General features: G+C 55.3%; 2 protein-coding genes across 20 annotated transcripts; both read right to left on the reverse strand.

Moving 5' to 3' along the window:
- Positions 1 to 63: 63 nt before the first annotated feature.
- ZNF775 (zinc finger protein 775) lies at positions 64 to 27,543 on the reverse strand. Of its 11 annotated transcripts, none has more exons than XM_077849791.1 (4): positions 18,096 to 18,250; positions 17,657 to 17,749; positions 4,736 to 4,770; positions 64 to 2,460 (listed from the first exon to the last, which is right to left on the reverse strand). In XM_077849791.1, exons 1-4 carry the CDS (start codon positions 18,224 to 18,226, stop codon positions 857 to 859), a joined length of 1,863 nt encoding a protein of 620 aa, XP_077705917.1. In that variant the 5' UTR covers positions 18,227 to 18,250; the 3' UTR covers positions 64 to 856. The 11 variants fall into 11 exon arrangements, with proteins under 11 accessions (XP_077705917.1, XP_077705921.1, XP_077705922.1 ...); XM_077849795.1 differs by lacking the exon at positions 17,657 to 17,749 and adding an exon at positions 14,355 to 14,421 and having other exon boundaries at positions 18,096 to 18,224; XM_077849796.1 differs by lacking the exon at positions 18,096 to 18,250 and adding an exon at positions 14,355 to 14,421 and having other exon boundaries at positions 17,657 to 17,747.
- Positions 21,565 to 27,547, reverse strand: REPIN1 (replication initiator 1). 9 transcript variants are annotated; one of them, XM_077849788.1, is made up of 3 exons: positions 27,415 to 27,547; positions 25,758 to 25,943; positions 21,565 to 24,360 (listed from the first exon to the last, which is right to left on the reverse strand). In XM_077849788.1, the coding sequence occupies exons 2-3, from the start codon at positions 25,900 to 25,902 to the stop codon at positions 22,637 to 22,639; spliced, it is 1,869 nt and encodes a 622-aa protein (XP_077705914.1). In that variant the 5' UTR covers positions 25,903 to 25,943; positions 27,415 to 27,547; the 3' UTR covers positions 21,565 to 22,636. The 9 variants fall into 9 exon arrangements, with proteins under 9 accessions (XP_077705914.1, XP_077705910.1, XP_077705912.1 ...); XM_077849784.1 differs by having other exon boundaries at positions 21,565 to 24,363; XM_077849786.1 differs by lacking the exon at positions 27,415 to 27,547 and adding an exon at positions 27,271 to 27,366 and having other exon boundaries at positions 21,565 to 24,363.
- Positions 27,548 to 27,633: the final 86 nt, after the last annotated feature.

The raw sequence follows: 27,633 nt of genomic DNA on the forward strand, positions 1-27,633 counted from the left end.
CAGAGCACACACAGACCTGGAGTTCCAAAAGGGCGGCTGACAAAGGACAATGAGACCACGTGAGACAGTCAATCCTTCATTTTTCTCTTCTGTGACACTGGCATTGATAAAGGCCCAAGTTGGTGCCGGCCATGGGGATGCCCAGGACCGCTAAGTAGGAGCAGCACACGTGGTTGTGTCCTGCTGCAGGTCCCTCCCCAAGCTACCACACCTCAGCTGCCACCACCCCTCTTGTACCCCAGTCAGACCACCACACACACACACCAATCCTAAGGCCCCATCCACCATGACTGCACCCCTGGCTTTGGGGGCAGTCACGTCGGGAAGGACCAGGGAACTGTTCACTCCCTCCAAAGATACACACTGAAGGGCCAATAAGTGTGGGCTCTGGGACTAGGCCTGCCCCTCCTCAGCCACTGGCTGGCTTCTGTCCTTCTATGGCTGAGTATGTTATCTGGCCATCCCGCAGCCTGCCCCCTGACAGGCTGCTGCCACAGATGCTCAGTCCAGCCCCTGGGCCACTTCACACAGGGAAGCCCCTCCCGGAGCCTGACAGCCCCCTCACTCGGGGCCTGAAGACTGCGCTCCCGGGTCCCAAGGCCCCTTGGGCACAGGCAAGCTCCAGAGTGAGGGCTCTTTCATCTTACCTCCTCCCTTGGCCCACCCTGGGGCCTTTACCTGTCCCCTTTGGGAGGCTTCTAGAATTCTGTTCTCTAGCCTTGGGGGCCTTGGGGATATCACCTGTTCCCAGGGTTTGACCCCCAGGGGTTGCAGAAACCCCCATTCAGGCCACACACACCCCCACCATCCCCTCCCGCCCCCCCCCCCCCCACGAGTCTGCCCGGGGTCGGGCACGCTAAAGCGCCTGGTCCTTGGCGCTGGGGGTGGGCGCCAGGGCCCCCCGGTGCACACGCTGGTGCTTGAGCAGGTGCTGCTTCTGGCTAAAGCCGCGGCCGCACACGGTGCACTGGTAGGGCCGCTCGCCCGTGTGGTTGCGCCGATGCCGCGTCAGGTTGGGCTTCTGGCTGAAGCGGCGGCCGCACTCGGGGCACGGATAGGGCCGCTCGCCCGTGTGGATGCGCTGGTGGATGGTGAGCGCCGACCACCAAGAGAAGCTCTTGCCGCACTCGTTGCAGATGAACTGGCGGGGCTCGCCGGGCCCCCCCAGGCCCGCCCGCGCCCGCCCCCACGGCACACCCCCCAGGCCCCGGGCCGGCTGGGGGTCCTGAGGCTGCGCCGACAGGCCCGGGGGTGCCTCGGCCTGTGGCTCGGAGCGTGGCGCCGCATCTCGCGCGGCCTGCCTGGGGCGCTGGGGCTCGGCGGCGGGGGCGGCGGGGGCGGCGTGCGCGCGCTGGTGGGCCCGCAGCGCTGCGCGGCTCGGGCAGCTCTGGCCGCAGCTGGGGCAGCGCGCCGCCTGGGCGCCCGGCAAGTGCGTGCGCTGGTGCTTGAGCAGGTGCTGCTTCTGGCGGAAGCTGCGGCCGCAGTGCAGGCAGGGGTGCGGCCGCTCGCCCGTGTGATTGCGCAGGTGTCGCGTCAGGTTCGGCTTCTGGCTGAAGCGGCGGCCGCACTCGGGGCACGGGTAGGGGCGCTCGCCCGTGTGGATGCGCTGGTGGATGTTCAGGGACGACCACCACGTGAAGCTCTTGCCGCACTCGTTGCAGATGAACTGGCGCTGCTCACCAGGACCCGCGGGGGTGGTGGTGGCCGCGGTGGCAGCGGTTGCGGCCCGGGGCCCCGCCTGGCGCCACCAGCCCTGGCAGAGCCCCAACCAAGCCCACTCGGGGCGACCCCGCGGCGGCCCAGGCCGCAGGCGACAGCTCCGGCGGGTGGCGGCGTCCCGCAGCAACTCCTGCAGCCCAGCGCGGGCGCCCTGGCGGTCCCGGGCGTGCGCACGCTGGTGGATGCGGAGGCCCACCTGGTGGCGGAAGCAGCGCGCGCACTCGGGGCACGAGTGGGTGGCGGGCCGCGAGTGGGTCTTCTGATGCTTGAGCAGGTGCTGCTTCTGGCTAAAGCGCCTCGCGCACTCTGGGCAGCAGAAGGGCCGCTCGCCCGTGTGGTGACGCTGGTGGCGCGCCAGGTTGGGCTTCTGGCTAAAGCTCTTCCCGCACTTGCCGCACAGGTACGGCTTCTCCCCGGTGTGGGTGCGCTGGTGGATCTTCAGGGACGACCACCAGCTGAACCTCTTCCCGCAGTCCAGGCATACAAAGTGACCCTCGCCAGCAGAAAGAGCCCGGCCTGCCAGACCCCTGGCCGGCTCAGTGGGAGGAGCCCACCTTGGGCCCCCGGTCTCCTCCTGTCCCCCCAAGGCTCGGGGCTTCCCCATGGTCTGGCATGGTGCCAGGGCCAGATGCTGCTGGAAAATGTTTTCCTTATCCTTCTCGGAAAGCACAGCCTGAGGCACCAGTGTCTGCAGCAGCCAGTCTGGCTTCTCTTGCTTGATCTTCATCACCGGCCCATCTCCTGCCAGAGGCAAAGGGAGAGAGGACAAGGAGAGTCACTCACTGCAGGGCCGGGGGTGGGGGGTGGGGGGGGGAGTTGGAGAGGAAGAAATGCTGGGAGGGCAGAGCATAGAAAACGCGGCAGGTGGAAAGGATGCAGAAGGAAGCGTGTAAGAGGACTGGAGGCAGGAGGCAGGAGGGCAGGGAAGGTAGAAAGGCCAGTAAGATAAAGGCAGGTTGGGATATGGAGAAGAAGTGCAAGAAAGGAAGAGAGGCTGTTTGGAGGCCACCCCTCCTGCCCTGCCTTCTGCACCTGGAGGCCCAGAGATGCAGCGAAGGTCTTCCCACCCAGGGAACAAGCAGAAAATGGCCAAGCCTCAAAGTGTTTCATTCTAAGAGGAGCCATGTGCTGGGAGCTTGCTAAGTGAGTGCACACCCAGTCCCTCAGTGGTGGGGTGACCAAGGTCCACTTCACCACCAGGCTCTTGGTGGCAACAGCCATGGTGCCTGCACATCTCACCTTCTTGGACCTTGGCTGTTTGGCAACTTCACCTTTCTTCAACAGAACCAAGAACAAGAAAGTATGCTATAGGAGTGCTTGGTCCCTCTTGTGCATGGACAGAAGCCATGATGGAAGAAGTCTGCTACAGACACTACACACAGACTGTAGGATCCCACTTACATGAAGGTCAAAAGCTGGCAAAACTAATGGATGAGTTAGAAGGCAGGATAACTCCTGGCCTATGGAGGCACTGCGATGGGAAGAAGGCCTGAGTGGGGGAGGATGGGGACAGAGGGAGAGCCAGAGACAGAATTTTAAGTAGGCTCCACGGAGCCAGACACAGGGCTCCATCTTATGACCCTGAGATCATGACCCCGGTGAAATCAAGAATCGGAAGCTTAAGGGACAGAGCCACCCAGGCGCCCCATTGTTCTTTCTCTTCATCTGGGTGCTGGCTTCATGCACATGTTCACTTTATTTTTTTTTTTTAAAGATTTATTTATTTATTCATTCAGAGAGAGGCAGAGACACAGGCAGAGGGAGAAGCAGGCTCCATGCAAGAAGCCCGACGTGGGACTAGATCCCGGATCTCCAGGATCACAACCCGGGCTGCAGACGGCGCTAAACCGCTGCGCCACCGGGGCTGCCCATATGTTCACTTTTTAAGAATTTGTAAGAACTTGTGATCTGTGCACTTCTGTGTTATACTTCAACCAAAAGTTTATATTCAGCAAAAAGTAGGTGAAATAAAACAGCTATGAACAAAAAGGAGAAATTCTAAGTAAGTTCTGACAATAAAAAGACAACAAAATAAACCCAAGGGGGGCACCTGGGTGGCTCAGTGGTTGAGCATCTACATTTAGCTCAGGTCAAGATCCTGGGGTCCTGGGATAGAGTCCTGCACCAGGCTCCCCACAGGGAGCCTGCTTCTCCCTCTGCTTGTGTCTCTGCCTCTGTGTCTCTTACTCTCTCATGAGTAAATAAATAAATAAAAATAAATAAACAAACCCAAGGGAAGTAGGAGGAAGGAACTAATAGACAAAAGCAGAGACCACAGGGTAAAGGGAACAGAGAGAAATAAAAAGGATTCTGAAAATCCTAAAATCCTAATTAATGCATAAATGTATCATTTTGAAAAATCTATATATAATGGATGATTCTGTGAGACAAAATAAATTAACAAAACGAACTCAAAAGATTTTAAAAAAATGTCCTAAAAGAGACAGAACAGAAAGCTAGCGTTCTACCTCAAAAATGGGCAACTGTAAAAACAGGTTCTACTAAAATTTCAAGGGAAGGGTTGTCCGCAGCTTACATAAACTATGACAGTGACTGGGAGGGGAGACAGCCCACAAGCTAGCATGATCCAGAGTCAACAAGACAAGGGCAGGCAGGAAATTATAGGTTTAGAGTTTGAAAGCAGACACCAAAAACAAGCAAAAAATATTGGCAAAGCAAGTTCATCGGCATCAAAAGAACAACATAGCATGACCTTGCTGGGATCTTCCCAGCAAAGATGGCTCAATATAGCTCATAATACTGACTTTCTAAACAGGAAAAAACCTTACATAATCTCAATACATGTAAAAAGTCTCATATGATAAAGTCCAACATCATTTCTGGAGGGAGAGGAGGAAGAAGGGATGGAGAGAGGGGGAAGGAAGCTCTCGGTAAACCAGGCATATAGGAAATACTCTTAGGCAGACAAAGAAGCTATTCTAGAACCTGCAGTTATCTTATAACCAAAGGCATGGGATTGGAATACCGTTCAGGTTAGGAACAAGATGATGCTCACCATCACTGCCACTCTTCAACATTGTCCTTGAGGAACTAGCCAAAGCAGAGGGGGAGAAAAGAAAAATATATATAAATATTGGAAGGGAAAAGCGTCATTTGCTGATAACTATTAACACAGAATGTACAAGAGAATATACTGACAAAATATTAGAAATAAGAGTTTCGACAGGGTGCCTGGGTGGCTCAGTTGGTTAAGCTGCTACTCTTGATTCCGCCTCAGGTCATGATCTCAGGGTGCAGGGATGGAGCCCTGCATCAGGCTCTGCACTCAGCAGGGAGTCTGCTTCAGGATTTTTCTCACTCCCTCTGCCCCTCCTCCCTGCCCCTCCCCATCAAATAAATAAATCTTAAAAAAAAAAGTTTCAGCAAGTTTGCCAGATACAAAAACAAATAAAAATTTGTACCTTTAATAAAATAATGGGCTTGATACACAGGCCAGATACACATACAAAACTTATATAAAGGAAACTATTAAACGTTATTGAAAGGATAAAGAAAATGTAACTAAAAGGGCAGATACATCATACTCCTAGATGAGAAGGAAGGAAGCTCTTCACTCCAAAACAATGCTTAAATTCAGTGTAATCCTAATTCACTGAATTATAAAATTTCTGATGTGCATAAATCATCCAGAAAATTCTAAAAATGAGCAAGGAAGAATTTGGCTTAGACAAAATGGAAAGCTGAAATACTAGCACTGCACACCTATGAGAACAAGCAAAACCCACAATGCCACCAACACCGAATGCTGGTGAGGACAAGGAGCCCCAGGAACTCTCATTCACTGCTGTGGGGGCTGCAGAGCAGTACAGCCACTTTGGAGGACAGTTTGGCAGTTTCCAACAAAATGAAACATACTCTTAGGGCCCAATCATCACTCCCTCCCCTGAGTATTTTCCCAAAAGATTGAAAACTTCTGTCTGTACAGAAACCTGCACACAGATGTTTGCAGCACCTGGAAACTACCTAGGAGAACAAATGCACCTGTGTGTGTGTGTGTGTGTGTGTGTGTGTGTGTGTGTGCAGGCGCAAGCTGAGGCAGGAAGTCAGACTTCTTGGAGAACAATTTGACAATGCTTATTAAAATTATAAATGTATGTTTAATAAAGATTTGTTGATTTATTAAAAAAAAGAAAAAATAAAATTATAAATGTAGCAGAACCTCTACTTTCTCTACCCAACAGTTTCACTCTGGGTGTTCATCCTAATAAATACATAGGAGCGTACAGAGGAATGTCCACAAATATTTACTGCAGAGCTATTGGTAATTAGCAAACGCTGGAGAACAATCTCATTACCTGTCAGTAATAGTCACACAAAATGATCACTCCCTTCAGAATATGGAAGAGTATGCGGCAACTTAAAAAAATGCTTAGCTAAGAGCCGTCTATACGCTGATGTGAAGATTGTCAAAACATTTTAAGATAAAACAAAAACCAAATTGAAAAACAATGATCAGTCAGTCGTCTGACCCAATTTATGAAAACTACAACTATACCTCTCTATGTACAAATATGCACAATCCGGGAGGATCTGGGGCAAAGCATGACAGTGGGTACCCTATAGATGATGCAGACAATCCAAGGACTAGAGGGGAGAAGTCAAAGGGGACCCTCACTTTATCTGCGTTCTTTGAATTTTTATGACAATATTCAAATATTAGGATCTTAAAAATCTTTATTTTTTTTAAAGATTTGTATTTATTTATTTGAGAGAAAGAAATAGTGAGCAAGGAGGAAAGGGAGAAGCAGGCTTTCCACTGAGCAGGGAGCCTGACACAGAGCTCAATCCCAGGACCGAGCTGCGCAGGTGGCCCTAAAACATTTAATTTTTTTTAAACAAAAACCTCACTTAGAATCTGGTGGCCTTTGGTTCTAGGGCCAAAGAGCCCTGCCTCACTCACAGCCTCAATGGCCATTAAGAGGACACGGAAACGGATGTGGTGACCACGGGATGGGGTGGGAGGGTAGGGACTCAGAAAGTACCTGTGAGGGGCCCGTTTTCCTCTTGGCAAAACAACCCTGGAAGCACCCCACCCCCAGGTGCTTGGTTATGAGAAATCATTTTAGCAGGAGTCGTAATTGGAAGATGAAATTGGAGACTTAAATTGCATATTGGCAGGAATTGAATACCCAATAGTAACTAGTTTACTTGACTATTAGAGGGTCTCTGTGAATGCGCTAAAATGTTGGCCAGCTGAAGTATGTAATGGGACTAGGTGTCCAAACTAGCAGTCAGGAGCGAATCTAAAATCTACTCAGGTGTGGGGGCGCCTGGGCGGCTCAGTCAGGTATAAGTGCCTTCGGCTCAGGTCATGATCCCAGGGTCCCAGGATTGAGCCCCAGGATCGGGATCAGGCTCCCTGCTTCTCCCTCCCGCTCTCCGTCTCTGCCTGCCACTCCTCCTGCTTGTGCTCTCTCTGTCAAATAAATAAATAAAATCTTTCAAAAAAAAAAAAAAAGAAATGGTATATTTCCTGTTATGTATATTTCACCACAATAAGAAAAACACATAAAATAAACAGAAATTAAAGGGTGCTTAAAAGAGGTAAGCTTTAATTATCTCAACAGTTCTGCCACCCAGAAAGAGTTCCTCTGCACCCCTGGCCAGCCGGTGCTGGGAGCCTACGGGGTGCCCGGAGCTGTCCCCAGCCCCCCAGTGCCTCCGTCCTCCAGGGTCAAAGCCAGTGTTCTTAAGACCCAGGAGTAAGGTCTTCCCTAAGATCCCAGGGTACCTGAGAAGCTGCCCGAGGTGGGGAGAGGGCCCTGGCCAACTGCCTCTCATACCTGAACTAGGCTCCTCCTTACAGGTTGACCTGGGAAAGGTTCCTTCTGCTAAAACATCCGGAGCCATTCGACCTTGGTTTTACTGTAATTATGGTAACGTCAGCATATCTCTCTCTCTCTCTCTCTCTCTCTCTCTCTCTCACATACACACACACCCTGGGGGCTCCCCGCCTTCAAAGTGACATGGCAGTGGTGGGGAGCCAGGCCAGAAGTGGGGTCCGCATGGACCCAGGATGTGCAGTGTCCGTGGACCACACCACCCATCTGAGCTGGGTGCTTCATTCCTTTATTACCCAACTGCCTGATTTTTGTCTCCATCTTAGGTTCATCGTGATGATTATCCTGGGAGGGTTGGGGCCCTGGGATCCAGGGGGCAAGGCCTCTGGAGAAGCGAGGAGGGGAGGGGAGGCAAAGAAGCTGAGCTGAGCCAAGTAGCTGAGCCAAGGGACAGCATTCCCAGGGATGGGCCCTGTCCCGTCTCCCAGGACCAGAGCCGTTCATTCTGCAGCAGGGAGGCTAACCGCCCCCACCCCACCGCATCGCGGGCTTGTGAGGAGGCTGGGGGTGCTCGGGGATCCGTGGGGGGCTTCAGCAGAGAGCACAGGACTTCCGCTAACAGCAGCGCCCGCCCAGCAGACACCAAGACTGCCGAGCCGCCCCATGAACCCTAAGTGACCTCAGGAAGTCTTCATGGACCAAACGGAAGGCACTTTCCTTTTTTTTTTTTTTTTTTTTAAGATTTTATTTATCCATTCATAGAGACACAGAGAGAGGGGCAAAGACACAGGCAGAGGGAGAAGCAGGCTCCATGCAGGGAGCCCGACGTGGGACTCGATCCGGAGTCTCCAGGATCATACCCAGAGCTGCAGGCGGCGCTAAACCACTGAGCCACCAGGGCTGCCCTGAAGGCACTTTCCTGATCAAAACCTAGCAGGGATCGTCTTACCCGGTGAGCTGGTTTTCAATGTTAGATCAGCGTGACCGCCAGCACCCCAGCGGTCAGCAAACACCTCACCCTCCCTCTTGCCTGGGAAGCTCACACACAGGGTGGGTGTGAGCACATCCCCTCACCTGGTCGTTCTTTGCATTCTTTGGAGGACCTTCCTGCTCTGTAATACTCCTCCAGCCCATATACTATGGGTGAGCGTAGCAGCTCACACTTGAGCAGGACAGGGCAGGGCGGGAAGACGGCCTGGTGGAGGAGGCCGCGGTGGGCTCCCACCTGTACGGTCACTCCCTTACCTGTGCTCCTACCAGTGGGGCCAAGCTCCATCCACAGAGGCCTCCTGGGTACCTGTTCCTGCCCTGCCATCTGCGGGCAAGGGGGCACAGGAAGGAGAGCTGGCCATTGGGACAAGGACCAAATGGGACTCCCCACTCTCCTGTGACTTCACAGAATGTGGTCCCTCTTTTTCAAGAACTTCTCTGTCTGTGACCTCAGTGGAGAGTGCAGGGCTTTTTAAAAATTGCACACATAGCTACTAGGCAGGCAAAACAGGCATTATTCCCATTTTATGAGGAGGAAACTGAGGCCAGAGAGGGCCCCTAACGTGGCCCAAGTCACCAAGGCGGCTGCATGGTGGCCGCCAGGGGCGGCCCCAGGTCTCCTGACTCCCAGACCAGAGGCTCAGGCCCACTGGCTCAATCTTAGCAGTGTGTGTGTGTGGCAGGGGGAGTGACAGATGCCACACAGGAAACTCAGCTAAGCCTGGAGACCCCCCCGCCTTGAGGGGCCATGAAGCCACCATGGAAGGCAGAAATGGCCCTCCAGCACCATGGGTCCCTCTCCTTCAAAATCCCCTCCCATCCCTGCCCCATGCCAGACTACACATAAATCAGCTAGGGTACCTGTTAAGGACTTCACCAAACTGGGGGCACCTGGGTGGCTCAGTGGTTGAGCGTCTGCCTTTGGCTCAGGTCGTGATCCCGGGGTCCTGGGATTGAGTCCTGCATCAGGCTCCCTATAGGAAGCCTGCTTCTCTCTCTGCCTCTGTCTCTGCCTCTGTGTGTCTCTCATGAATAAATAAATAAAATCTTTGAAAAAAAAAAAAAAAAGACTTCACCAATCTGGGGCTCGTCTCTTCTTTCTTTTTTTTAATGCTCAAGGTTTTGGAAACTTCCTAACTGGCTCATTGTCAGGGACAGGAGATGCTGCTGGGGGGCCCAGGCTTTACTGGCTGCCCTTCTGTATGGGGCATGGGGCACTCTCCCCCAGACCTCTGCTTGCCCCTCGCCTCTTCGTGCTACCTGATCGCCAGGTGGATTTAGGATGAATGATGGGTGGCCAACAGTGGCACCAGGGAAGTCCTCTTGCCTGATGCCTGGTCAGGCTGTACCTGGAGAGCCCGTGAGTAGCGTGAGTAGCGGGCTGGTCTGCTGGGCTGTGTAACAGGGGGAGGTCTCTTCCTGCTTTCCTCATTTCTGAGCCGATTGCCTGGGACGTGTATCTCTTTCTGCATTAATGCTTATTCGATTAAAAAAAAAACAACTTCTCTTTTTCTCCCTCCTTTTGTGGGGAGCTTTTCTGAGTTGGCAGGAGATTTTAATTCTTTTTCCCCAACAAGGGTCTGCTATGCACCCCTACTGTGGCTTCTTAAAGACACTAAAACCTACTGTGGTGCAGAGATAAAGCAAACAGGAAGAAGAAGGTGGGGGGTGGAAGGCGGGGGGGGGGGGGGGGGGGGTGGGAGGTAGGGACAGGGCAGGGTCCGATGGATGCCTGCCTTAGCACCACCTCTTCCCTCCAGGTGACTGTGTGTCCCACACCAGGGGGAAGCCTGTCACCCATGGGAGATACAATGTCCTCCTAAAGAGGCTCAGAGGACTGGAGAAGGGGAGGCCGCCTTTGGGAAAACTCAGAGGGAGCAGAGACCCAGGCCACAATTCAGGACAAGGACACTGGGTAGGACCCTGGCCTTATTCACGAAACCCCTACACAACACAGCAAGGGGCCTCTGAGCCCCATCATATAGGTCTTACTGGATCCATTCTGTCTTCCAAGGGGTATTAGGGCCTAAAAGTCACCTCTGGTGGCAGAAAGGCTTCAATTCTCAGTGAATAATTTAGTGAGCTACCAGAGCAGCTCCTGTGTCCCTGGGTACTTTTGTCCCAGCCACGCCAGGGTTCAGGTGTGGTCCAGGTAAGCACAGGAGTAGGAAGGGAAAGCAGGGGACTGGGCAGCCCCGGTGGCTCAGTGGTTTAGCACTGCCTTCAGTCCGGAGTGTGATCCTGGAGACCCAGGATCGAGTCCCACGTCAGGCTCCCGGCACGGAGCCTGCTTCTCCCTCTGCCTGTGTCTCTGCCTTCCTCTCTCTCTGTGTGCCTCTCATGAATAAATAAAAATTAAAAAAAAAAAAAAAAAAGGGAAAGCAGGGGGCTCTCATGGGCCCAAGGGGAAGGAGTAAGAAAAAAGAGGGCAGGGGAAAGGATGAGGGGCAGACCCCCATGTCCTGAGGGCCCACCTCCAACAGTGTGCTCAGGGGCAATGGCTAAAAAACGGGCCAGCAGGTGTCCTGCAGGTAAAACCCTGAGAAAGCCGCACCTTCTCTAACCTTTCCTCTTCTGCCTCTGCCCTGCTCTGCTGCTCTGTCTGCTCCTTCTTACCCCCCTCTCACCCACCTGCCCTAACACGTGGCTCACCCAACCTGGCCTGGCCTGCAGGCCAACAGGGCCAATCCACCTCCAGGCCCACATGTACTCTCTGAAGGCTACCTGCCTGACCTGTCATGCAGGGGTTTCCGTGACCTGCCCCCTCCCTGCCCAGGAAGTTCTATGGAGTGATGGGTCTGGGGACAAGGCCCTGGTCACTTCCTCTTCCGGCACCTGGCTCTGGGCCCGGCCCTGCCCACACTGGGTCAGGCTGCAGCTGGAGGCGGGCCCTCAATGAGAGGCCTCTGGGGGTGGGGGTAGGGGGGCAGCTGCATGACAACTGCCAGACCACACAAAGCACGGATTGTGCCCTACAGCAGGTGGTGAGGTTTGGGGGCAGGGGAAGGTAACAAAGGGGCTTTGCTCTCAGCAGAATCCTGGGGGCAGGGAGAGGCACAGAGAGCAGCTGGGGTGAAGAGAAAGGCCATAGATGGGAGGGGCAGCACAGGGACATGGCCCCCATCTCTCCACATCCTCCCAACCTCAGGCCCCTGGGACTTCTCCACCAGCCAAGCCATCTTCACAGATCAGACCTCAGGCAGGGAAGGGGGAGCTAATGGATGGCACCTCACCCGTCCTTTGTCACTGCTGGAGCAGGGATGAGCCACACCAGGAGCTGGAGCTTGGAGGGGTGGCATCTCCCCAAACCCCAGGTGAAGGCCTAGCTCCCAGGCCCTCCTCAGTGGTAAGCTCCCACCAGGGCCACACCCAGCTCCTCACCACTCACCACTGCTCCCCTAGGCCAACAAGCCCCTGCCCCCAGAGGAAACTGCGGGCCGGGGGGGCCTCTTCCCAAAGCGCCCCCTCCACACAAGCTAACCCCCTTCGCCAGGATCTCGAGGCTACCATGCTCCCTGAATGGCCTATCTTTCTATTAACCACATCTTTCCCACCTCTCGGCCGGTCTGACCCCATCTGACCCCATCTGGTCTACAGTGCACAGCCCACCTGCCCAGCCTCCCTCGCCCCACATGCTCCAACCTGCCTGGCCCACTCCCAGCTTTCTTTCCCTGGGAGATCCTGTTTCCTGGGGGCAGGCACCATGTCTCATGTCCTTGCCCTGACCCACCATGCTGGCTCACACAGGTCAGATGCTCAAGGAAGACCCAAGATGGTGGCCAGAACAGCATTCGCAAGGCGGTGGCCCTGCTCAGGCTCCAGCCAGCCTCCACCCTGGGGGGATTCTCAAAGAGCACTACCTAGGGGCAGAGGTTATATCTCTCCTAACCTCATTTTACTGGGGGGCCTGGGAGACTTCCCTGAGATCTTTTTTTTTTTTTTTTATAGTTCCCTGAGATCTTGATGTTGATCTAGCCATAGAAAGAAGGGGTGCTTGGCCAAGACTCCAGTATGGACAAGGAGAGAGCCACTGGCTCTGAGCACCACTGCGCACCCAACACTTAGCAGGCATCACCCATTTCATCCTTCACAACCAATTAGGATCTGAGAAGTTAAGTCATTTGCTCAAAGTCACTCAGTTAGTGAATCCTAGAGCCAGAACCAAACTGAGGTCAGCCTGCCCTTCTCACAGACCATGTCGCCTCCTAGAAGAAAGTACAGGACTCACCAAGCCCCCTACCCTACCCATATCCTTCATTTTCAGGCACCTGGCTTCCATACCCACATGTGATTATTCAAATCTACATAAATTAAATTTTAAATTCAGTTTCTCAATCACACTAGCTACATTTCAAGTGCTCAACAGCCTCAAGTAGCTCGAGCTACTGTCAGGACAGCAGAAAGCATGCCTCTGTCAATGAAGCTCCAGTGGATGGCGCGGCATTGGACCGTAAGGTCCAGGAGGAAAGCAGCAGGGCCCCAGTTGCAGGCACACTGCCCTACAGTGCACTTTGCTTTCTTCACTTTGCAGATATTTTTTTTTTATTCTTTTTTTTTACAAACTGAAGGTTTGTGACCAATCTGTGCTGAGCAAGTCTACTTGCACAATTTTCTTCCAACAGCATGTGCTCACTTCGTGTCCATTCACAAATGGGTAATTCTTGTGATATTTCAAACATTTTCTTTATTATTATATTTGTTATGGTAATCTGTGATCAGTGATTACAACCTGCCCTAACACGTGGCCAGGTTGGAATACTCTTGCTGACAGCCCAGATGATAGTTGCCATGTTTCAGCATTAAAGTATTTTTTAATGAAGGCATGTACATTGTCGTGTTAGACATATTGCTGTTGCGCACACAGTAGACTACTGTATGGTGTAAACGTAACTCTGGTACGCACCAAGAAACCAAACACTTCACTTGATTTGCTTTATCGCAATATTTGCTTTAATGCAGGGATCTGGAAACAAACCTGACTACCTCCAAAGTGTGCCTGTACAGTGAATGAATGAGTAAGCGAATGGATGAACGGATGGATGGATGAATCAATGGAGGCATGAAAAGAGGGTTCCTATGGCCCCAGTCCTCGGTCACTGATGACAACTATCTTGGGACAAGGTGATGCTGTTTTCTGCCTGGGAATCCAATTGCAGTTAAAGAACGCAATATGCAATCACAGGCATCAGAGAAGAAAATGACGTAAACGCTAAATGCACTCATGCACACATCCAGGAGCAATCGTATCCAACATCTGACACACCTAAGTGCAAAAGTGCAAAAATACAGAGATGCTCATACATAAGAGAACAGCTGCAAATCTATATGCAAAGTACGAAGAAACTGAGATCTCTAGAAACTCCCAGATACACCTGCAAACAAACCCACAGAAACCGGCATGTGTCGCACAAACCACATAAATACAGCGCGCTCAGGGAAGTGGAAGTGTGGATCTCTGCATGACCCAGGTAACTGCACACGTTCACGATGCTCCCAGCTGCCCACTGCTCCAAGAACGGGACCTCAGGAAGCCAGTAGGGGCCAGTCACCGGTTAGGTCCCCTGTGCTGGGGGAGGGGTGGCTCGAGGCCAGCCAGGGCTGGAGCTGGTGGGGCAGAGGGTGGCCAGGCGCAGAAAGCCAGGGGCAGACTGAGACCTGGGCTCTGCTCTAGCCATGAGGAAGCAGCAGATCCCTTCCCCTGGGAACCTGAGCCCCACAGGGCTGGCCCCTCAGCCAAGCCTGCTCCCAAAGGCTGCCCCTCACATCAGGCCCAGGTCGCGCCTAGGCTGGGAATCAGGTCCCCGAGTTCTAAGCCATTAGTCAGTCCTTGGCAAGTCACTTTACCTTTGGGCGTCGGGTTCCTAAGGTGAAGGAGACTGGAAAGGCCTACCCCACAGGTTTGTCTTGAGCCCTGGAGAAGACAAATATGCAGCACACTGCACCTCCCGAAGCCTACAAACCAGCAGGGTCTCTCTCTCCCACTCCCCATTTCCTCAGCCCTCTCCAAAGGGCCTCTCGCAGGGCTACTCACTCTTCCTAAGCCTTTACTCCTCCAGCTGCTTCAGCATCTCCAGAGACCCCCAGCGCCTACATGGTCACCCCAAACTCTGCTCCCCGATGTGAGTGGGCTTGATAGGTATGCACAAATTTTTCTGTGGGGACTATCTCAAGGCCGTACATGACTCCTCGTATGCAGGGCACTAGACACTCAACAGCCCTGGAGAAGGCTTGGTGGGAAAGAGAGGCTCCCCTGGGCTGGGTGCTGGCGCCTAACCGGGCAGGAGCAGACAGTGGTAAGGAAAGCAGGGCTGGGCTAGAAGCCTTGGATCCTTCTGCTGGCCAGAGCCTCAAAGCCTCAGCTTCCTCAAGGGGAGGGAGGCAGTGTATCCTCTGTCTCCCAGGACCCGTTCCAAAGCCACCAGGTTTTCCCCCAAGGCCAGTCCTACAAATGTCACTCCAGTACAAGGCCTGCTCCCTGGGGTTGTCCTGGTTGGTCTCTGTATAGTCGGCTCTCTCCAGGTATCAAGCCCCTGGACACATCAGACCTCCCAACTTCCTCTCATCCACAGTTTATGAGCAAGGATGACACAATAAACCAGTGGCTTTAAAATGTTATCAGAAACACAGAGCAGCTGCTGCCAGGGCCCCAGGAGACCTGCTTCCCATTCTTTACGGCCCTCAGGGCCCAGACAGACAAGCAGGCCCAGAGGTCCCAGCTCAGACTAGGGAGGTGCCGCCTCCACCGCCTAGAGGCCCACCTCCATCCCTCGCCCCAGCAGAGGCATGCCTCCTCACCTCCCCCAGGCCCTCCACCCACCTTCCTCTCCCCTCACCCAGCCTGCTCCTCAAGAACGCTCATTTCTCTTGGCTTCTGCAGATCTCACTCAGCACTGGATCAGGTGTCCCAGGCACCTCCCACTGTGGCTCTTTTTCCAAGCCCCGCCCACTCCCCCTTTTCTACTCCAGTGCCTTCAGACCTCAGTCTCCCAGATGCTGTGGCCCTCGGTCCTCAGAGAGGGGTCAGAGGAGCAAGGAGAAAGGGTGGGCCATCATTCCACAGAAACTATTATTATTTGGAACATAATAACACTTATTCCATGTGTAGAATTATTCTATCAAGCAAGGGGTGGGGGAGCAGTGTGAAAGGACTCTGGAAAACACTCACAAAGTGCAAGACAAATTATTTTTAGGTCAGCGCATTGCCTTCACCCCCTGCCTGCCTCCCACATTAGAAGACCTGTACCTCAGGGCTGCCCAGGTAAGAAGAGTTCCATTTAGTGACATCAGGTTGCTTCCACCAGCATCCTCTGGGAACCACATCCACGGACAGCAGGGGCAGCTGCCCACCTCCCAGAGGTCCATGATTTAAGCCCAGGCCAGTCTCAGAGGCACCTGCTTCCCAGACCCCTGCCTCCACTGGGTCCAGTGGTCATCCCTCTGTGAGAATGCCCCATCCCACTTCCCTGCCCCTATGCCTGTCCCTCACCTGTGGCATCCATGTCCCTAGTCCCTGTTCACCATCTCCCTTTAGAGGAGAGAGCACCACCCACACTCCTCGGCCCTGACTCCAAGATTCAAGAGCCCTCCAGGGCCTGGGGTCCCCCATTACCCGATCCGAAGGCAAGAGATGAAACTGACTGCTAACAAAACTTTGGACAAGTGTCACATTTTCATTTATAGATACTTTCCACCCCTTGGTTCATTCGAAGGAGCTTGGAAAGGGTGGGAAGCTCCCCACCCCTTTGCTGGATGGGAAAAGCAAGCCCAGAGGTGACATCCCTTGCCCCAAGGAGAGTTGGGCCTAAGGTCTCCTTCTGCACACCCTGGCCACACTCTTCATTCCCAGCAACCGCTGCACTAGGAAATCTTGGATTCCTCAGCTTAACCCTCACCAGGGGACAGGTGTCTGGGCTGGACCACTCCACCAAGCTCTGCACTTTGTCCTGGGTAGCCCTTGCCTCTCCAGTGGGGACAATGGTCTTCATCAGGCCTCTCAAAACCACCACCACATTTCACTACCACACAGAGTGCAGCTCTCACAACGCATAGGTCAGTAAGTTGTACCAGTGCTGTTTTTAATGCCTCCAAGATCTCCTACTGCCCCACCTCAGTTCAGGCCTCACTGCTTCTTGCCCAAAGACACTAATAGTTTTATAGCTTATCTTGCCCCTCCGATCCATTCATCACCCAGAACTCAAAGTAATTTCTCCTAAAATCACAATGAGGACTTGTTACTACTTTGCTTAAAATATTCCCCAGCACTTTCAGGTTTAGCTAAAACTTTCTTGGCAAAACCACTGAGAACCTGGCCTCTGCTCACTCATCCTGCCTCCCAGCTCCCCATTGTCCCAACACGTGACTCCCTGACCTTGCAGCATCTTGGCTGGCCTGTGACCAGTCATGGAATACTCTTGCCCAGCTCTTCTTCTCCCAGCCTAGATCAGGGATCGCTTTGAGCAGGAAGCCCCTTTGGATATGGCAGTCTCAGGTAGGGGCCCTTCTCTGTAGGGGCCTGTGCACCCACCCAGCCTGATGCCACATACGTTGCATAATAGCAATCCAATGCCTCCACAACAAGACTGTAAACATCTTAACGTGTATTTCTCTCTCCCCAACATCCAGCCCAAGGTCCCGTGTGCTGAAAACCATTAACAAAAATTTTAATAAAGAAACACCATACAGAAATTTTACTCCAGAACGGATTAGAAGCACAGAATCACGGCACCTAGAGTTGAAGGGAAACTAATGTCCTCTAATCTCTTCATTTTACAAATGAACACGGGACCCAAAAAGAACAGCTAAGAGTGGAGCCTGGACATCAGCCAGTCTCAGGCTCCTGGGCTCTGACCACACCCAAGCCCAGGCTGGCTGAGCAGGACGCGCTCCAGGCTCTACCCGGCCCAAAGGACTGCAGGAGGCTGCATGTCTGTCATCCTCCGCCTTTGCAGGGGAAGAAGCCCCCAGTTCCTACCCCACCCCCACTGAAGTCTTGACTCGGTGCCCATCTTCCTGGAATGGAGCCCCCCCAACACACACACACACACACACACACACACACACTTCCAATTTCTGGGGGGTGCTTCCTTCTCATTGTTCGCACTCCCGATCCTCATGCCCACTCATTGAATCACTTATTAAGCACCTACTCGGTGTCACTGTGCGGCGAGCACTGGGGTTCCTGCCCTCCAGAAGCTCCGTCTTCCGGACACAGCGACACAGCCCCGAACGTCGAGCCAGCGCTTGGGCAGAAGGCGCCCAGGGGGACCAGGGGGTCAGCGCCTCGCCCGCCACCCCGTCCCTCCCGCTCTCACCACCCCCCGCCCCGGCCCCGGCCTGCAGCCCCCTCCCACGCACGACCCGGGCCCCTTCCCTCAGGGGCTGTGTGGGGGTGGGGAAAGTTGGGGGCCGCAGCGCCGGGGGCTCAGGGGACCCCGAGACCCCCGAGGCCGCCTCCAGCCCGCGGCTGGGTGGAGGCAGCGCGGGACGAGCGGGCCGGGCGCTGGCCCCACAGCACGGTCCGTCCTTCCACACGCCCCTCCCGCCCGGATTCGGAGGGACTCGGAGGGAGGGGACGGGAATAAATACCTTGACTTTGTGGTTAAGGTTAACGCGAACTGCCACCCCGGGGCGACTTGGGCACTGGGCTCCCCGGCCCCGCCAGTCCCGGGACAGGCGGGGCGGGCGCCTCCCCCTGATTGGCTAACGGGCCTGGCCATCCCCGGGGCCGTCCCGCCTCCTGATTGGCTGCGCCGCTCAGATGACCAGCTCCACCCTATCGGAGAAGCCCGCGGGGCGGCCCCTTTGTTCTCCTGAGCCAATAGCCCGCGTGGGCGGGCTGACCTCGCAGCCGGCGGGGCCTCCCGGGCCCCCCGCGCGGCGTTAACGCTTTGGCCGCCGGCGGGGGAGCCAGTCGGGGGCTCCGAGGGAGGAGGAGCGAGGGCGAGGCCGGGGACCGGTGACCCCACGGCGCCACGGCACCTCTTCTTCCCTCCGCCGGGCTCTCCCTCTGACTCCGGACCCGCGGACGCGCTCTCAGATCGATCCCGTCATTCCGCAACTCTCCGGCCGACTCAGGGACGCGCGCGCCCCGCTTTGGTGCCGCGATCCCGGGGCACAGGACGCGCGAACCCCACTCCGATGCTCACACTCGCGTGTGCAGGTGACATAGTGGCGGTACTTGGCACTACAGCCGCCAAGTGTTATAGAGTGAGAAACTGTACCTGCCTCGCACGACCCGAGAGAAATCGCCCACCGCACACCGCACCCCGCGCGGCGCCGGGCAGGTCGTGGGCACCGGATAAACGATCCTGGGGGTTCTCCACGAGAGAGACACGGAGACCTCATTAAATCCAACCCCCTCGCTTTCTCGACCGGAAACAGCAGTCTGAAGACGTCGCGTTCCTAGGCGGAGTGTGGTTGCTGATTTAGGGCCAGGGTCCATACGGCCAAGGAGGGTCTTGACTGCTCCTAGAGATCTTCAGAAAAGAGAATTTTCTCTTCTACCCACACTAATTGAAAGCAAATGCTCCTTTATGCCAATAAGATTCCTCACACTGCTACCTCAAGCCAGCTAGGTCAACTCCCACTGGCAGGATTCTCTCTGGAGCTGCTTCGAAACTGCCTTTGGGACGCAAGGTGGATAAAAACAGAAGCTGGCCTCTCTGAGACTTCCTACAAACCTACCCTCATGCTGGTGGACCTCATTCTAATTAATCAGTAGGCGCCTACTAAGCATTTGCGTTGAGCCCAGCTATTGTTTGGCCTCACAACAATAGATACCGTTGGACTGAGATTTATTGGTTTTGCCACTAACTTCTTTGCAGCTATTACAAAACATACTTTTCTGTCTCTGGACTTTGACTTATCTATAAAAAAGTTAGTAATTTCCTAGTTACATACTTACTTTTCTGGATTTTTGCAGGACCCAAACTGGTTCTATGGTCTATAGAAGCATTTGTACAGTGTAAAACCCCACACAGAGGCCAGACACCACTAGGCTGTCAGCTTTTTAAAGAATCCTGTTCATCTGTATCTTTTAGAGCACCTACTGGAGGTTTTTCCCAAAGGCTTGTGGAATTCCAGTATTCTAGTTCCAGATCTGCCACTGATTATGAGTGAGAAAACCACTTCTCTCTGGGCATGTTTCCTCCTCTAAAGAGTGAAAGACTTCCCCCAGATTGACATTTCCTGACCAAAGGTATTTCAAGGATAGAAAGAATGAAGCACATTGGGATCCTATTTACATTGAGAAAAAAGAGAGGGCAGCCCGGGTGGCTCAGCAGTTTAGCGCCACCTTCAGCCCAGGGCGTGATCCTGGAGACCCGGGATTGGGTCCCATGTCACACTCCTCCGGCATGGAGCCTCTTCTCCCTCTGCCTGTGTCTCGGCCTCTCTCTCTCTCTCATGAATAAATAAAATCTTCAAAAAAAAAAAAAAAAAAAAGAGGACAGAATTGGTGGAATGTTTAAAAACTATATATCTGCATTATTAAATTTTGACAAGATAATTTAGTATTTTTCTAATTGTAGAAGAAAAGAGGGGGAAACGGGTTGCCTCAGAACTATGATCCCCTCCTAGTGGAGTTCCTCCTTCAAGACTGCTGTCAGCATGTGCCATGCTGAGCAAGGACATGGGAACCACCAGGTCCTCCAAGGGACCCAGGAAGGACCCATGGATAAGATCACTCCGTCCCAGCATTACCAGCCCCCTCAAAGTCACTTCTGTGGCTTTCCCAGAACTTTGGACTTCTCCAAACCATTTCTACCCCAAAACAGGTGCAGTGCAGCACTAGTGGACACCCAATGCTGGCTTCCCCACACCCGAGCAGTTCCTCTAAAAGTGATCTTTCAAAGTCAGGAGCCCTGGTCAGATTCCCGCCCTCATCTTTTTCCCCAACCCCCCAATTATGAACCTTAGATACCTGAGGACCTGTGTCCTGCTCCCTGCCCTCATCCCTAGACGTTGACCTACTTTCCTGCCCTCTAGCCCCCAAAAAGCATTGCTCCTTTTCCCTTGAAGCCCTGGGGTCCCTTAAAGAGATATATTGATGTGTGGCATTCTTGAGGCAATGCTTCCAGTCTCTGAAAGATAATTTGCCATTAACTATACAGGTTTTTAAGTGGCTCCATGAAGTCATGGAGTGGCTTTAACCAATATGAAATTTGGAAGCCATCTGTTTCCATCCTACACAGAGTCCCACTCAGCCCCATCCATCTCCCTCTGCTCATTAGCTGTACACACACAGTTCCTCTCCAGACTTAGGCCTCTTAGAGGTAAGGACAAAGTCTTATCTTGGCAAACCCCTAGTCACCATCACATCAAGCATAAGCATAGTTGGCATTTAATAATTATCTTTGCCAAAGCAGCAGCACACGCCATTCACCCAATAAACTTGTGGCAGTGGTCAGGAGCACAGGTTACGGGAGTCAGATAGACCTGGGTTTTCGATCGCCTCTGGTGATTGCCAGTCACATGACCTTGAGCAAATGTTTTCATCTCTAAAAAGAGTACCTACCATACGAGGATTATGTGGGATAATTTAGGTGAACTTCTTTGCAAAATGCCACTCACAGAAATTGTGGTTTTTATGCGCTGTGTGCTAGGTGCCGGGATCTGTGCAGAAATTACTAAAACTGGCACAAAAAGGGCCTACTGATATTTGTCAAAAATAAGCACTCAAATTTGTATGAAACAACCAGTGCAGGGAAGCATCTGTAGCCACATATGTGGGGAACTGCAGCAGGCCAGCCAGGAAGGCACTGCAGAAGGTTCAGAGCAGAACTCTTCTGATAACTGGCCCCTGCCAAGTCTAACTTGACCCCACAGAAAGCCAAGTCCCTGCAGAACCAGCCCCATCTGCAGGGTGGGCCTGGCCTCCTTTGGAGAAGCATTGGAGGTAAGGTGCAAAGGAACTCAGAGTGGAGGCACTTATCCCATTAGCAACACCCATCCCCCACCTCACTCCCCCTCCCCCCCAACCAAAGCCCAGAGCAGCATGCTTCCCCTCTTTCAAATTACAAGGCTTTTCGGGAGAAAGGAACACACAGCCACCAGCTCTAAAACCAAATCTTTATTCTCTAGTTTGAAAAGGAGGGTAAGTGGTTGTTCTGTTTCATTCCAGAGAACAGAACGAGGCCCAATAGGTAGAAATTACAGGAAAGCAGATTCCATTCATTATGAGGAAGAATTTCTAACAATTAGAATTATCCTACAATAGAACCAGGGCCTCAGGAGGTGGGGACTCCCTGTCAACTAAGTGTGGAGGTGGACGGAGGTGGGGGAGGCTGGGCATCCATAACCTAGAAATGTTGAAAAGGAAACTTGTCCCTTTCATGCTGTCAGCCGACCCTCCATTATCACTGGGGCAGTCCTTCCCACCACGTTGAGTTCTGGAACGAGTGGAAGGTTGGGGTGTTCAGACAAAAGCCTGGACACAGAGCTGTTGACAGCCAGGGGATGCTCTAAGCACCGGGAAGGTGGTGCACTGATCTTGGGGAGGTGGAGTGGAGCTGAGCGCTAACAGTAGATGGGTCTGAGTCCAGGTGCCTATGCAGGGGCAGGGGCAGAAGGGGACGGAGTGGGACAGGTTCGAGCAGTGCAGCCTCACCTCTGTGCTGGAAAAGGCCCAGGAACTGTCTAACAAGGCCAGCAGGTTCTCCCAGGTGTATCCAGCTGGTCCACTTTTCCTCCCAAGTGCTCATTTACTAAGACTGTACCACACCTACTTCCAAAAAACGACCTGAAGGAACTCATGATAAAAGACAAGGACATTAAGGCGTCAACACCAGAGGGGAAGGGACTTCCTGTCCCCTGGTGGCCCCTCCAGCTGGAGGGCTCTAAGGGGTAGGTAGAGCTGCTATTGCTACTTTTCCAGGGCACAGGATGGTCAGGGCAGAACCTTAGCAAACACCGGCTGGAGGCCTGAGCCCCCCTGCACTGAGTGAGGCTTCCCTGGCCGCTGGGGACTAGACCTCCCTCCTTAACAGGGCCCAGCTCACTGGCTGCTCTCCCACCCCTTTCCTAAAACAGCAGCAACACAGGTACCCCCAAGCACAGGCCCACAGCAACACGCCTGTAAATGACGCTCAGGCCACCCCCTTCCCTTGGTCTCTGCAGCCCCTGCCCTCTCAGACATCATGCTTCTTCTGATGGGCCAGGAGCTTCTCCTCGTCGTCAAAGGTCTGGCCACAGATGGCACAGCAGAAGGCGCCGTCCCGGATGTGGCTCTTACGGTGGGTGATGAGATTGGACTTCTGGCTGAAGCTCCGGTCGCAGTCGGGGCATGCATAGGGGCGCTCGCCTGTGTGGATGCGCCGATGGGACACCAGGTTGGACTTCTGGCTGAATGCTTTGCCGCAGTCTGGGCAGACGTAGGGCTTCTCGCCGGTGTGGATGCGTCGATGGGCCGCCAGGTAGGGCTTGTGGCGGAAAGCCTTGCCACAGTCCGGGCAGACGAAGGGCCGCTCAGGGGCATGGTCGCGCCGGTGGGCGGCCAGGTGGCTGCCCTGGGAGAAGCGGCGCCCGCACTCCTCACAGGCAAACGGCCGCTCGCCCGAGTGCACCCGGGAATGCGCCACCAGGTGGGTCTTCTTACCGAAGTTCTTCCCGCACTCCGCGCAGGTGAAGGGCCGCTCCCCAGTGTGCTGCCGCTGGTGGGCCCGCAGGAAGCGCTCGAGCCGGAAGCTCCGGCCACAGTCATCGCAGGTGAACAGGGATGGGGGCGCGGCCGCCGGGTCCTGCAGGGGCGCCCCAGGGGCCTCCAGCGGAGGCTCCGGTGCTCGCTCCTGGCTGGGTCTCAGCTGGGCGTCTGCAGCGAGCTCCGACGAGGCCTCCAAGGGGCCAGCTGGAAGCTGAGGACTCCCTGAGCCCGGGGCGCCCTGTGCCGACCCTTCTGAGCGCTTGTGGATCTTGCTGTGAGACAGGAGGTTGGGCTTGTGGCGGAAGCGGCGCCCACACTCGGTGCACGGGTAGGGCTTCTCCCCGGTGTGGATGCGCCGATGTGAGGTTAGGTAGGGCTTATTGGTGAAGCGCTTCCCGCATTCAGGGCACTGGTGGGGCCGCTCGCCCGTGTGCACACGGCGGTGGGCGATCAGGTTGGGCTTGTGCCGAAAGCGCTTGCCACAGCAGGCACACTGGAATGGGCGATCAACAGCATCTCCGCCAGGCCGGGGCGCCGTCACCGCAGGGCGGCCCCTAGGCCGAGGCCCGAGAGCCTTGGCTGCTGCCTCCTCCAGGGCCTCAGCTACGTGAACCCGCTTGTGAGCAACTAACTGGTCCCACTGGGCAAAGCTCCGGCCACAGTTGCCACATATGAAGGGCCGGGCCTCCGGGGCTGGGGGGTGGCACCTCCGCACATGAGCCCGAAGCTGCTTTCGTCGCCAGAAACGTCTTTCACATTCAGGACAGGCAATGGGCCGCTTTGCGGCTGAGTGAGCCCGGAGATGCAGAACCAGGGCCACCCAGCCTCTGAAGCTCTGCCTGCAGAGGTGGCAGGCAAAGCCCAGATCTGGAGTGGCAGCGGCATGGACCTGGCAGTGTAGTGCCAAGAAGGGAGGGTGTCGAAAACGACGGCCGCATTCAGGACAGGGCAGGGGCAACCGGGCTTGGCAGTGGCGGGTGTGAAGCCACAGGGCCACCCAGCCTGGGAAGTGCCTTCTACAGTGGGCACATCGATGGGCCTTACTGGGGGCTTGGTTGCCCAACTGGGCCTCGGAAGTGCCTTGTAACCTCAGCCCGTGGGGCTCCTTCTCCATGGTCTGGGGCAACTTCTGGGAGGGCCCAGAGACCTTGGGCTGAGCCGGGCCCATGGCCAAGGGGCCCCTGCAGCGCCGTTCCAGCATGGGTTCTTCCTCTGCTGAGGGTGGAAGAGCAGTGTCACTCTGGAGATCAATTTATCCTGCCCCAGTTCCTCCCTGGCCGACCCCAGGCCCTCGAGGAGCTCGTCCCTCTGAACTCCTAGAGCCCTTGAATCTGGACTATTTTTCTATTTCCTTGTATGTTCTACATTATTTCAATCTTGCACTTCTAGATACCATTTTGAGTGTATTTGTCCTAAGTATTTAACTGGCCCTGGAAACTACCAGAACGAAGGAACTCTGACACTTCTTGGAATCCCCCCTCATGCCAGTCACCCCGTGTCTGGCATGAAGTAAACACTCCAGCGTTGGCTGAGCAAACATTCCTGCCTTAGGACTCACTGGAAAATGTAGTCACCTCTCCCTATGGTGCTCTATGCTTTTTACAAGTGCTTCCCTGCTGCCCTCTGCTCGTTTCTACTATTTCCTGCTGCTACATTTGAGCTTCACAAAACACAGAGACTGGAGAAGTGAACATGAAGCTCCCTGTTTTGACAGACGAAGCAATTTTGAGGCATAAGAAAGGACAGGGGACTCGCCCAAGGGGCCACAGTAAACCAACAGCAGAACCAAGACCAGGTGACAGGTCTTCTAAGTCCCAGGCCAGTGTTCTTTCCTTTAAAACACCTGGGTTTGTAAAGTTCCCACAGAAAGAAGCTCCTACAGCCTTTATCCTATTTACCCTCTCCTGGGCTCTAATCACACCACAGGGAGCATTTTGGCCTCCCTAACCTCAGTCTGTCAGGGTAGAAGCCTGGAGAGCAAGAGACAACAGCGCTTCTGGGAAACAGGAAGGGAGTGCTAGATGCTACTTGCAGCACTGCATAACGCCGGGCCACTGCCTGTCCAGACTGTGCCCACACTGCCTGCCTGCCCTCCTCTACCCACACACACATGATTAGGACACTGCAGGAAGGAAAGCTCTCCCAAGTCCAAGGAACACCCACAGTCTGCCTCCCTCGGGGTGGTAGGGATTACTATTGGGGCAAAAGAAGGGGAAGAAAGACAAGACTGTAATCCTTGTCCCCTGCCAACCCCAGGAGGGGCTGTCCTACATTCCACTCTTCCACAGTGCCAGGGAGCCGAGATTCCTCGAGGCGAGCTTCCTGAAGGCCCTGAGGAGTAGGTGGTCATTAGCTTCCTAATGGACCTTCACTGCCGGCTTGCAAGCTCCAGGCACATCCTCCTAAATTCCCTAGAGCCGAACTCCTCTTGAGCAGCTCAGACATGCCTCCTTCTCCATGACCAGAATGAGCACAGAGAAGACCACTGGTTTGGGAAAGTGATCCTTCCCTCCTCCCCACCCCCAGGTGACTCCCTTCCTCCAGGATGAGATCTGAGCACTGGGGCTGTGGAATGATTTGGGAACCCAACAAAGAAGGTCAGACTCTACCCTGGAGACCGTGGAGCTGGAGATGAGGTTTTTTCCAGCTCCTCCTGGGGATACTTCTGCGGCTGTAGCGCTTGCTTCGGCCCACACTCTGGTGGCCCCCAGATGTCAGAGAAAACTGCAGCAGTAAAGACACCCCTACCCCCATGGCAGAGCTCAGACCTCTGAGTGCAGAGAGGCCAGCCTTACCTGCGGGGAGGGGAGAGAAAACATGCATGAGGCTCTGAGCTCCTCTAGGGCAGTCATCTTTGTGTCCTCGCCAGCCACAGCCCCCTCCCCCACCCAAGCCCCACACCCCGAGCGGCCGAGTAACCTTAATGGATACTGGATTAATAAATGAATATTGCCCCCTTCGCCAAGGAAGTACACGACAGCGCTTGGGGGTCATTTCCTCCACGTAAGGTCACAGCACGAATTCTCCATGCTGATGGCCAAAGGCCGGCGGATGGCAGAAACTCTGGAATCCCTGCTGGCTCCCCTTCCCCCACCCTCCTCCCAACAGGAATTCCAGGCCCGGTTCCCAAGGGGCTGCGCAGGGCGAGCGAGTGTGGCCAGGTCTCGGTCACAATCCCCTTGTGCCCTCTGGATGGCAGAGGGTCCCGGCGACCCCACACCCCCCTTTTGTTTTCGCGCGTGTCCCCCGTTCACGTCGCGGACACCCGGCTCCGCGCGCCCCCAGTGGGCCCGCTCGGGTCCCCACGCAGAGCGCACCTCGCGGAGCCTGTGCGCAGGTGCGCGGGCTCGCCCCCCCACTCGGTCCGCCACCGTCCCCCCCACACAGCGCACACGGTCACGCGCGCGGCAGGTAGGGCCGCCCGCCTCGGGCCCGCGTGGAACCCCGCGCCCTGCCCGGGACGAACCTCTCCGGCGGGGTGCGCGGAGGCGCGTCGCGCGTCCATGAGGCCGGAACGCCGGCGCCGGCGGCCGCGCTCCCCGCCCCGCGCGGCGACAGCGGCAGGTTCGAGTTCACAACTGCCAGGCCCGGGCCCAGCCCCCCCGCCGGTTCCCAGCGCCACGTGACTACAGGAGCTGCCGAGGGTCAGTCACGGGCTGGGGCCGGCGGCCGCGGCCGGAGGGCGGGGCGGGGCGGGGCGGGCGGGCTCGTCCCCCCCGCCCCCGCCCCCGCCCCCGCCCCCGCCCCCTCCCAGCGCCCCCTCGCGGGCTGGGCTGGGCTGGGGGCGGCCGCCGGGAGCCCGGCTCCGTAGCCATGGCGACCGCAGCCCGGATTTTCCGGGACAGGCCGGGCGCAAGTTCCCGACCCTTTGTCCCGACGGGGGACGCGCGTCCCTGCGCGCCCGCGTGGCCGGACCCGTCCTCGCCGGCCTCTCCCGCGAGAGCGCTCGCCGCCCCCCCGGCACCTCGACCGCTGGCCGCGTTGCGGCCCCGAGATCCCCCCCCCGGCCGGGGGCGGCGCGCTGACCCGAAAGCCCGGCTTCTGGTTTGTTCCCAAGTGGAGAAAGGAAAAGCCCGACCGCCCAAACTTTAGAAAGGGAATGCCCCCGATTCCAGAAATTACCGAGAGCAGGCGTTCCCGGCGGCCCGCGGCCCGCGGCGCGGGGCCTGGCGCGGGGGCCGCCCCCGCCTCGGACATCGCGCTGGGAGCCGCGCAGCAGCGGGTCGGCGGCGCGGAGGCAGGTGCGAGCCTGCGCCCGTGACTCACCGCCGAGCAGGTGGCCGGGGCTTTGCAAACCACACACACTTCCTGGGCTTTCCAGGCGGGCACGGTGTCGTGTACTTCTATGCTTTACAATAAAGTCAGTGTTGATCGTGCGATCATTTTTAAAACACTTCAATCTGTTGCGCCGGTCCTATCAGAAACAGAAAATAAAGATCTCTCGTACTTTGAGCTTCTAGAGTCCATTACATTTCAAATCTTGGT

This window comes from Canis aureus, chromosome 15, assembly GCF_053574225.1.
Source record: "Canis aureus isolate CA01 chromosome 15, VMU_Caureus_v.1.0, whole genome shotgun sequence".
Lineage (NCBI taxonomy): Eukaryota > Metazoa > Chordata > Mammalia > Carnivora > Canidae > Canis > Canis aureus.

What these genes read in the sequence shown, in the direction of transcription:
- ZNF775 (XM_077849791.1), bottom strand. Translation starts at nt 18,226, where the DNA reads ATGGCCAGGCCCGTTAGCCAATCAGGGGGAGGCGCCCGCCCCGCCTGT. An exon ending in ACCTTAACCACAAAGTCAAG is followed by an intron (nt 17,750 to 18,095) that starts GTATTTATTCCC and finishes CTTCTGCCCAAG; the next exon opens with CGCTGGCTCGACGTTCGGGG. An exon ending in GTTGAAGAGTGGCAGTGATG is followed by an intron (nt 2,461 to 4,735) that starts GTGAGCATCATC and finishes TGCCTCTGGCAG; the next exon opens with GAGATGGGCCGGTGATGAAG.
- REPIN1 (XM_077849782.1), bottom strand. Translation starts at nt 26,653, where the DNA reads ATGGACGCGCGACGCGCCTCCGCGCACCCCGCCGGAGAG. An exon ending in CCGCGCACCCCGCCGGAGAG is followed by an intron (nt 25,873 to 26,614) that starts GTTCGTCCCGGG and finishes TTACTGCTGCAG; the next exon opens with TTTTCTCTGACATCTGGGGG. An exon ending in CCAGCTCCACGGTCTCCAGG is followed by an intron (nt 24,364 to 25,757) that starts GTAGAGTCTGAC and finishes TTCCACCCTCAG; the next exon opens with CAGAGGAAGAACCCATGCTG.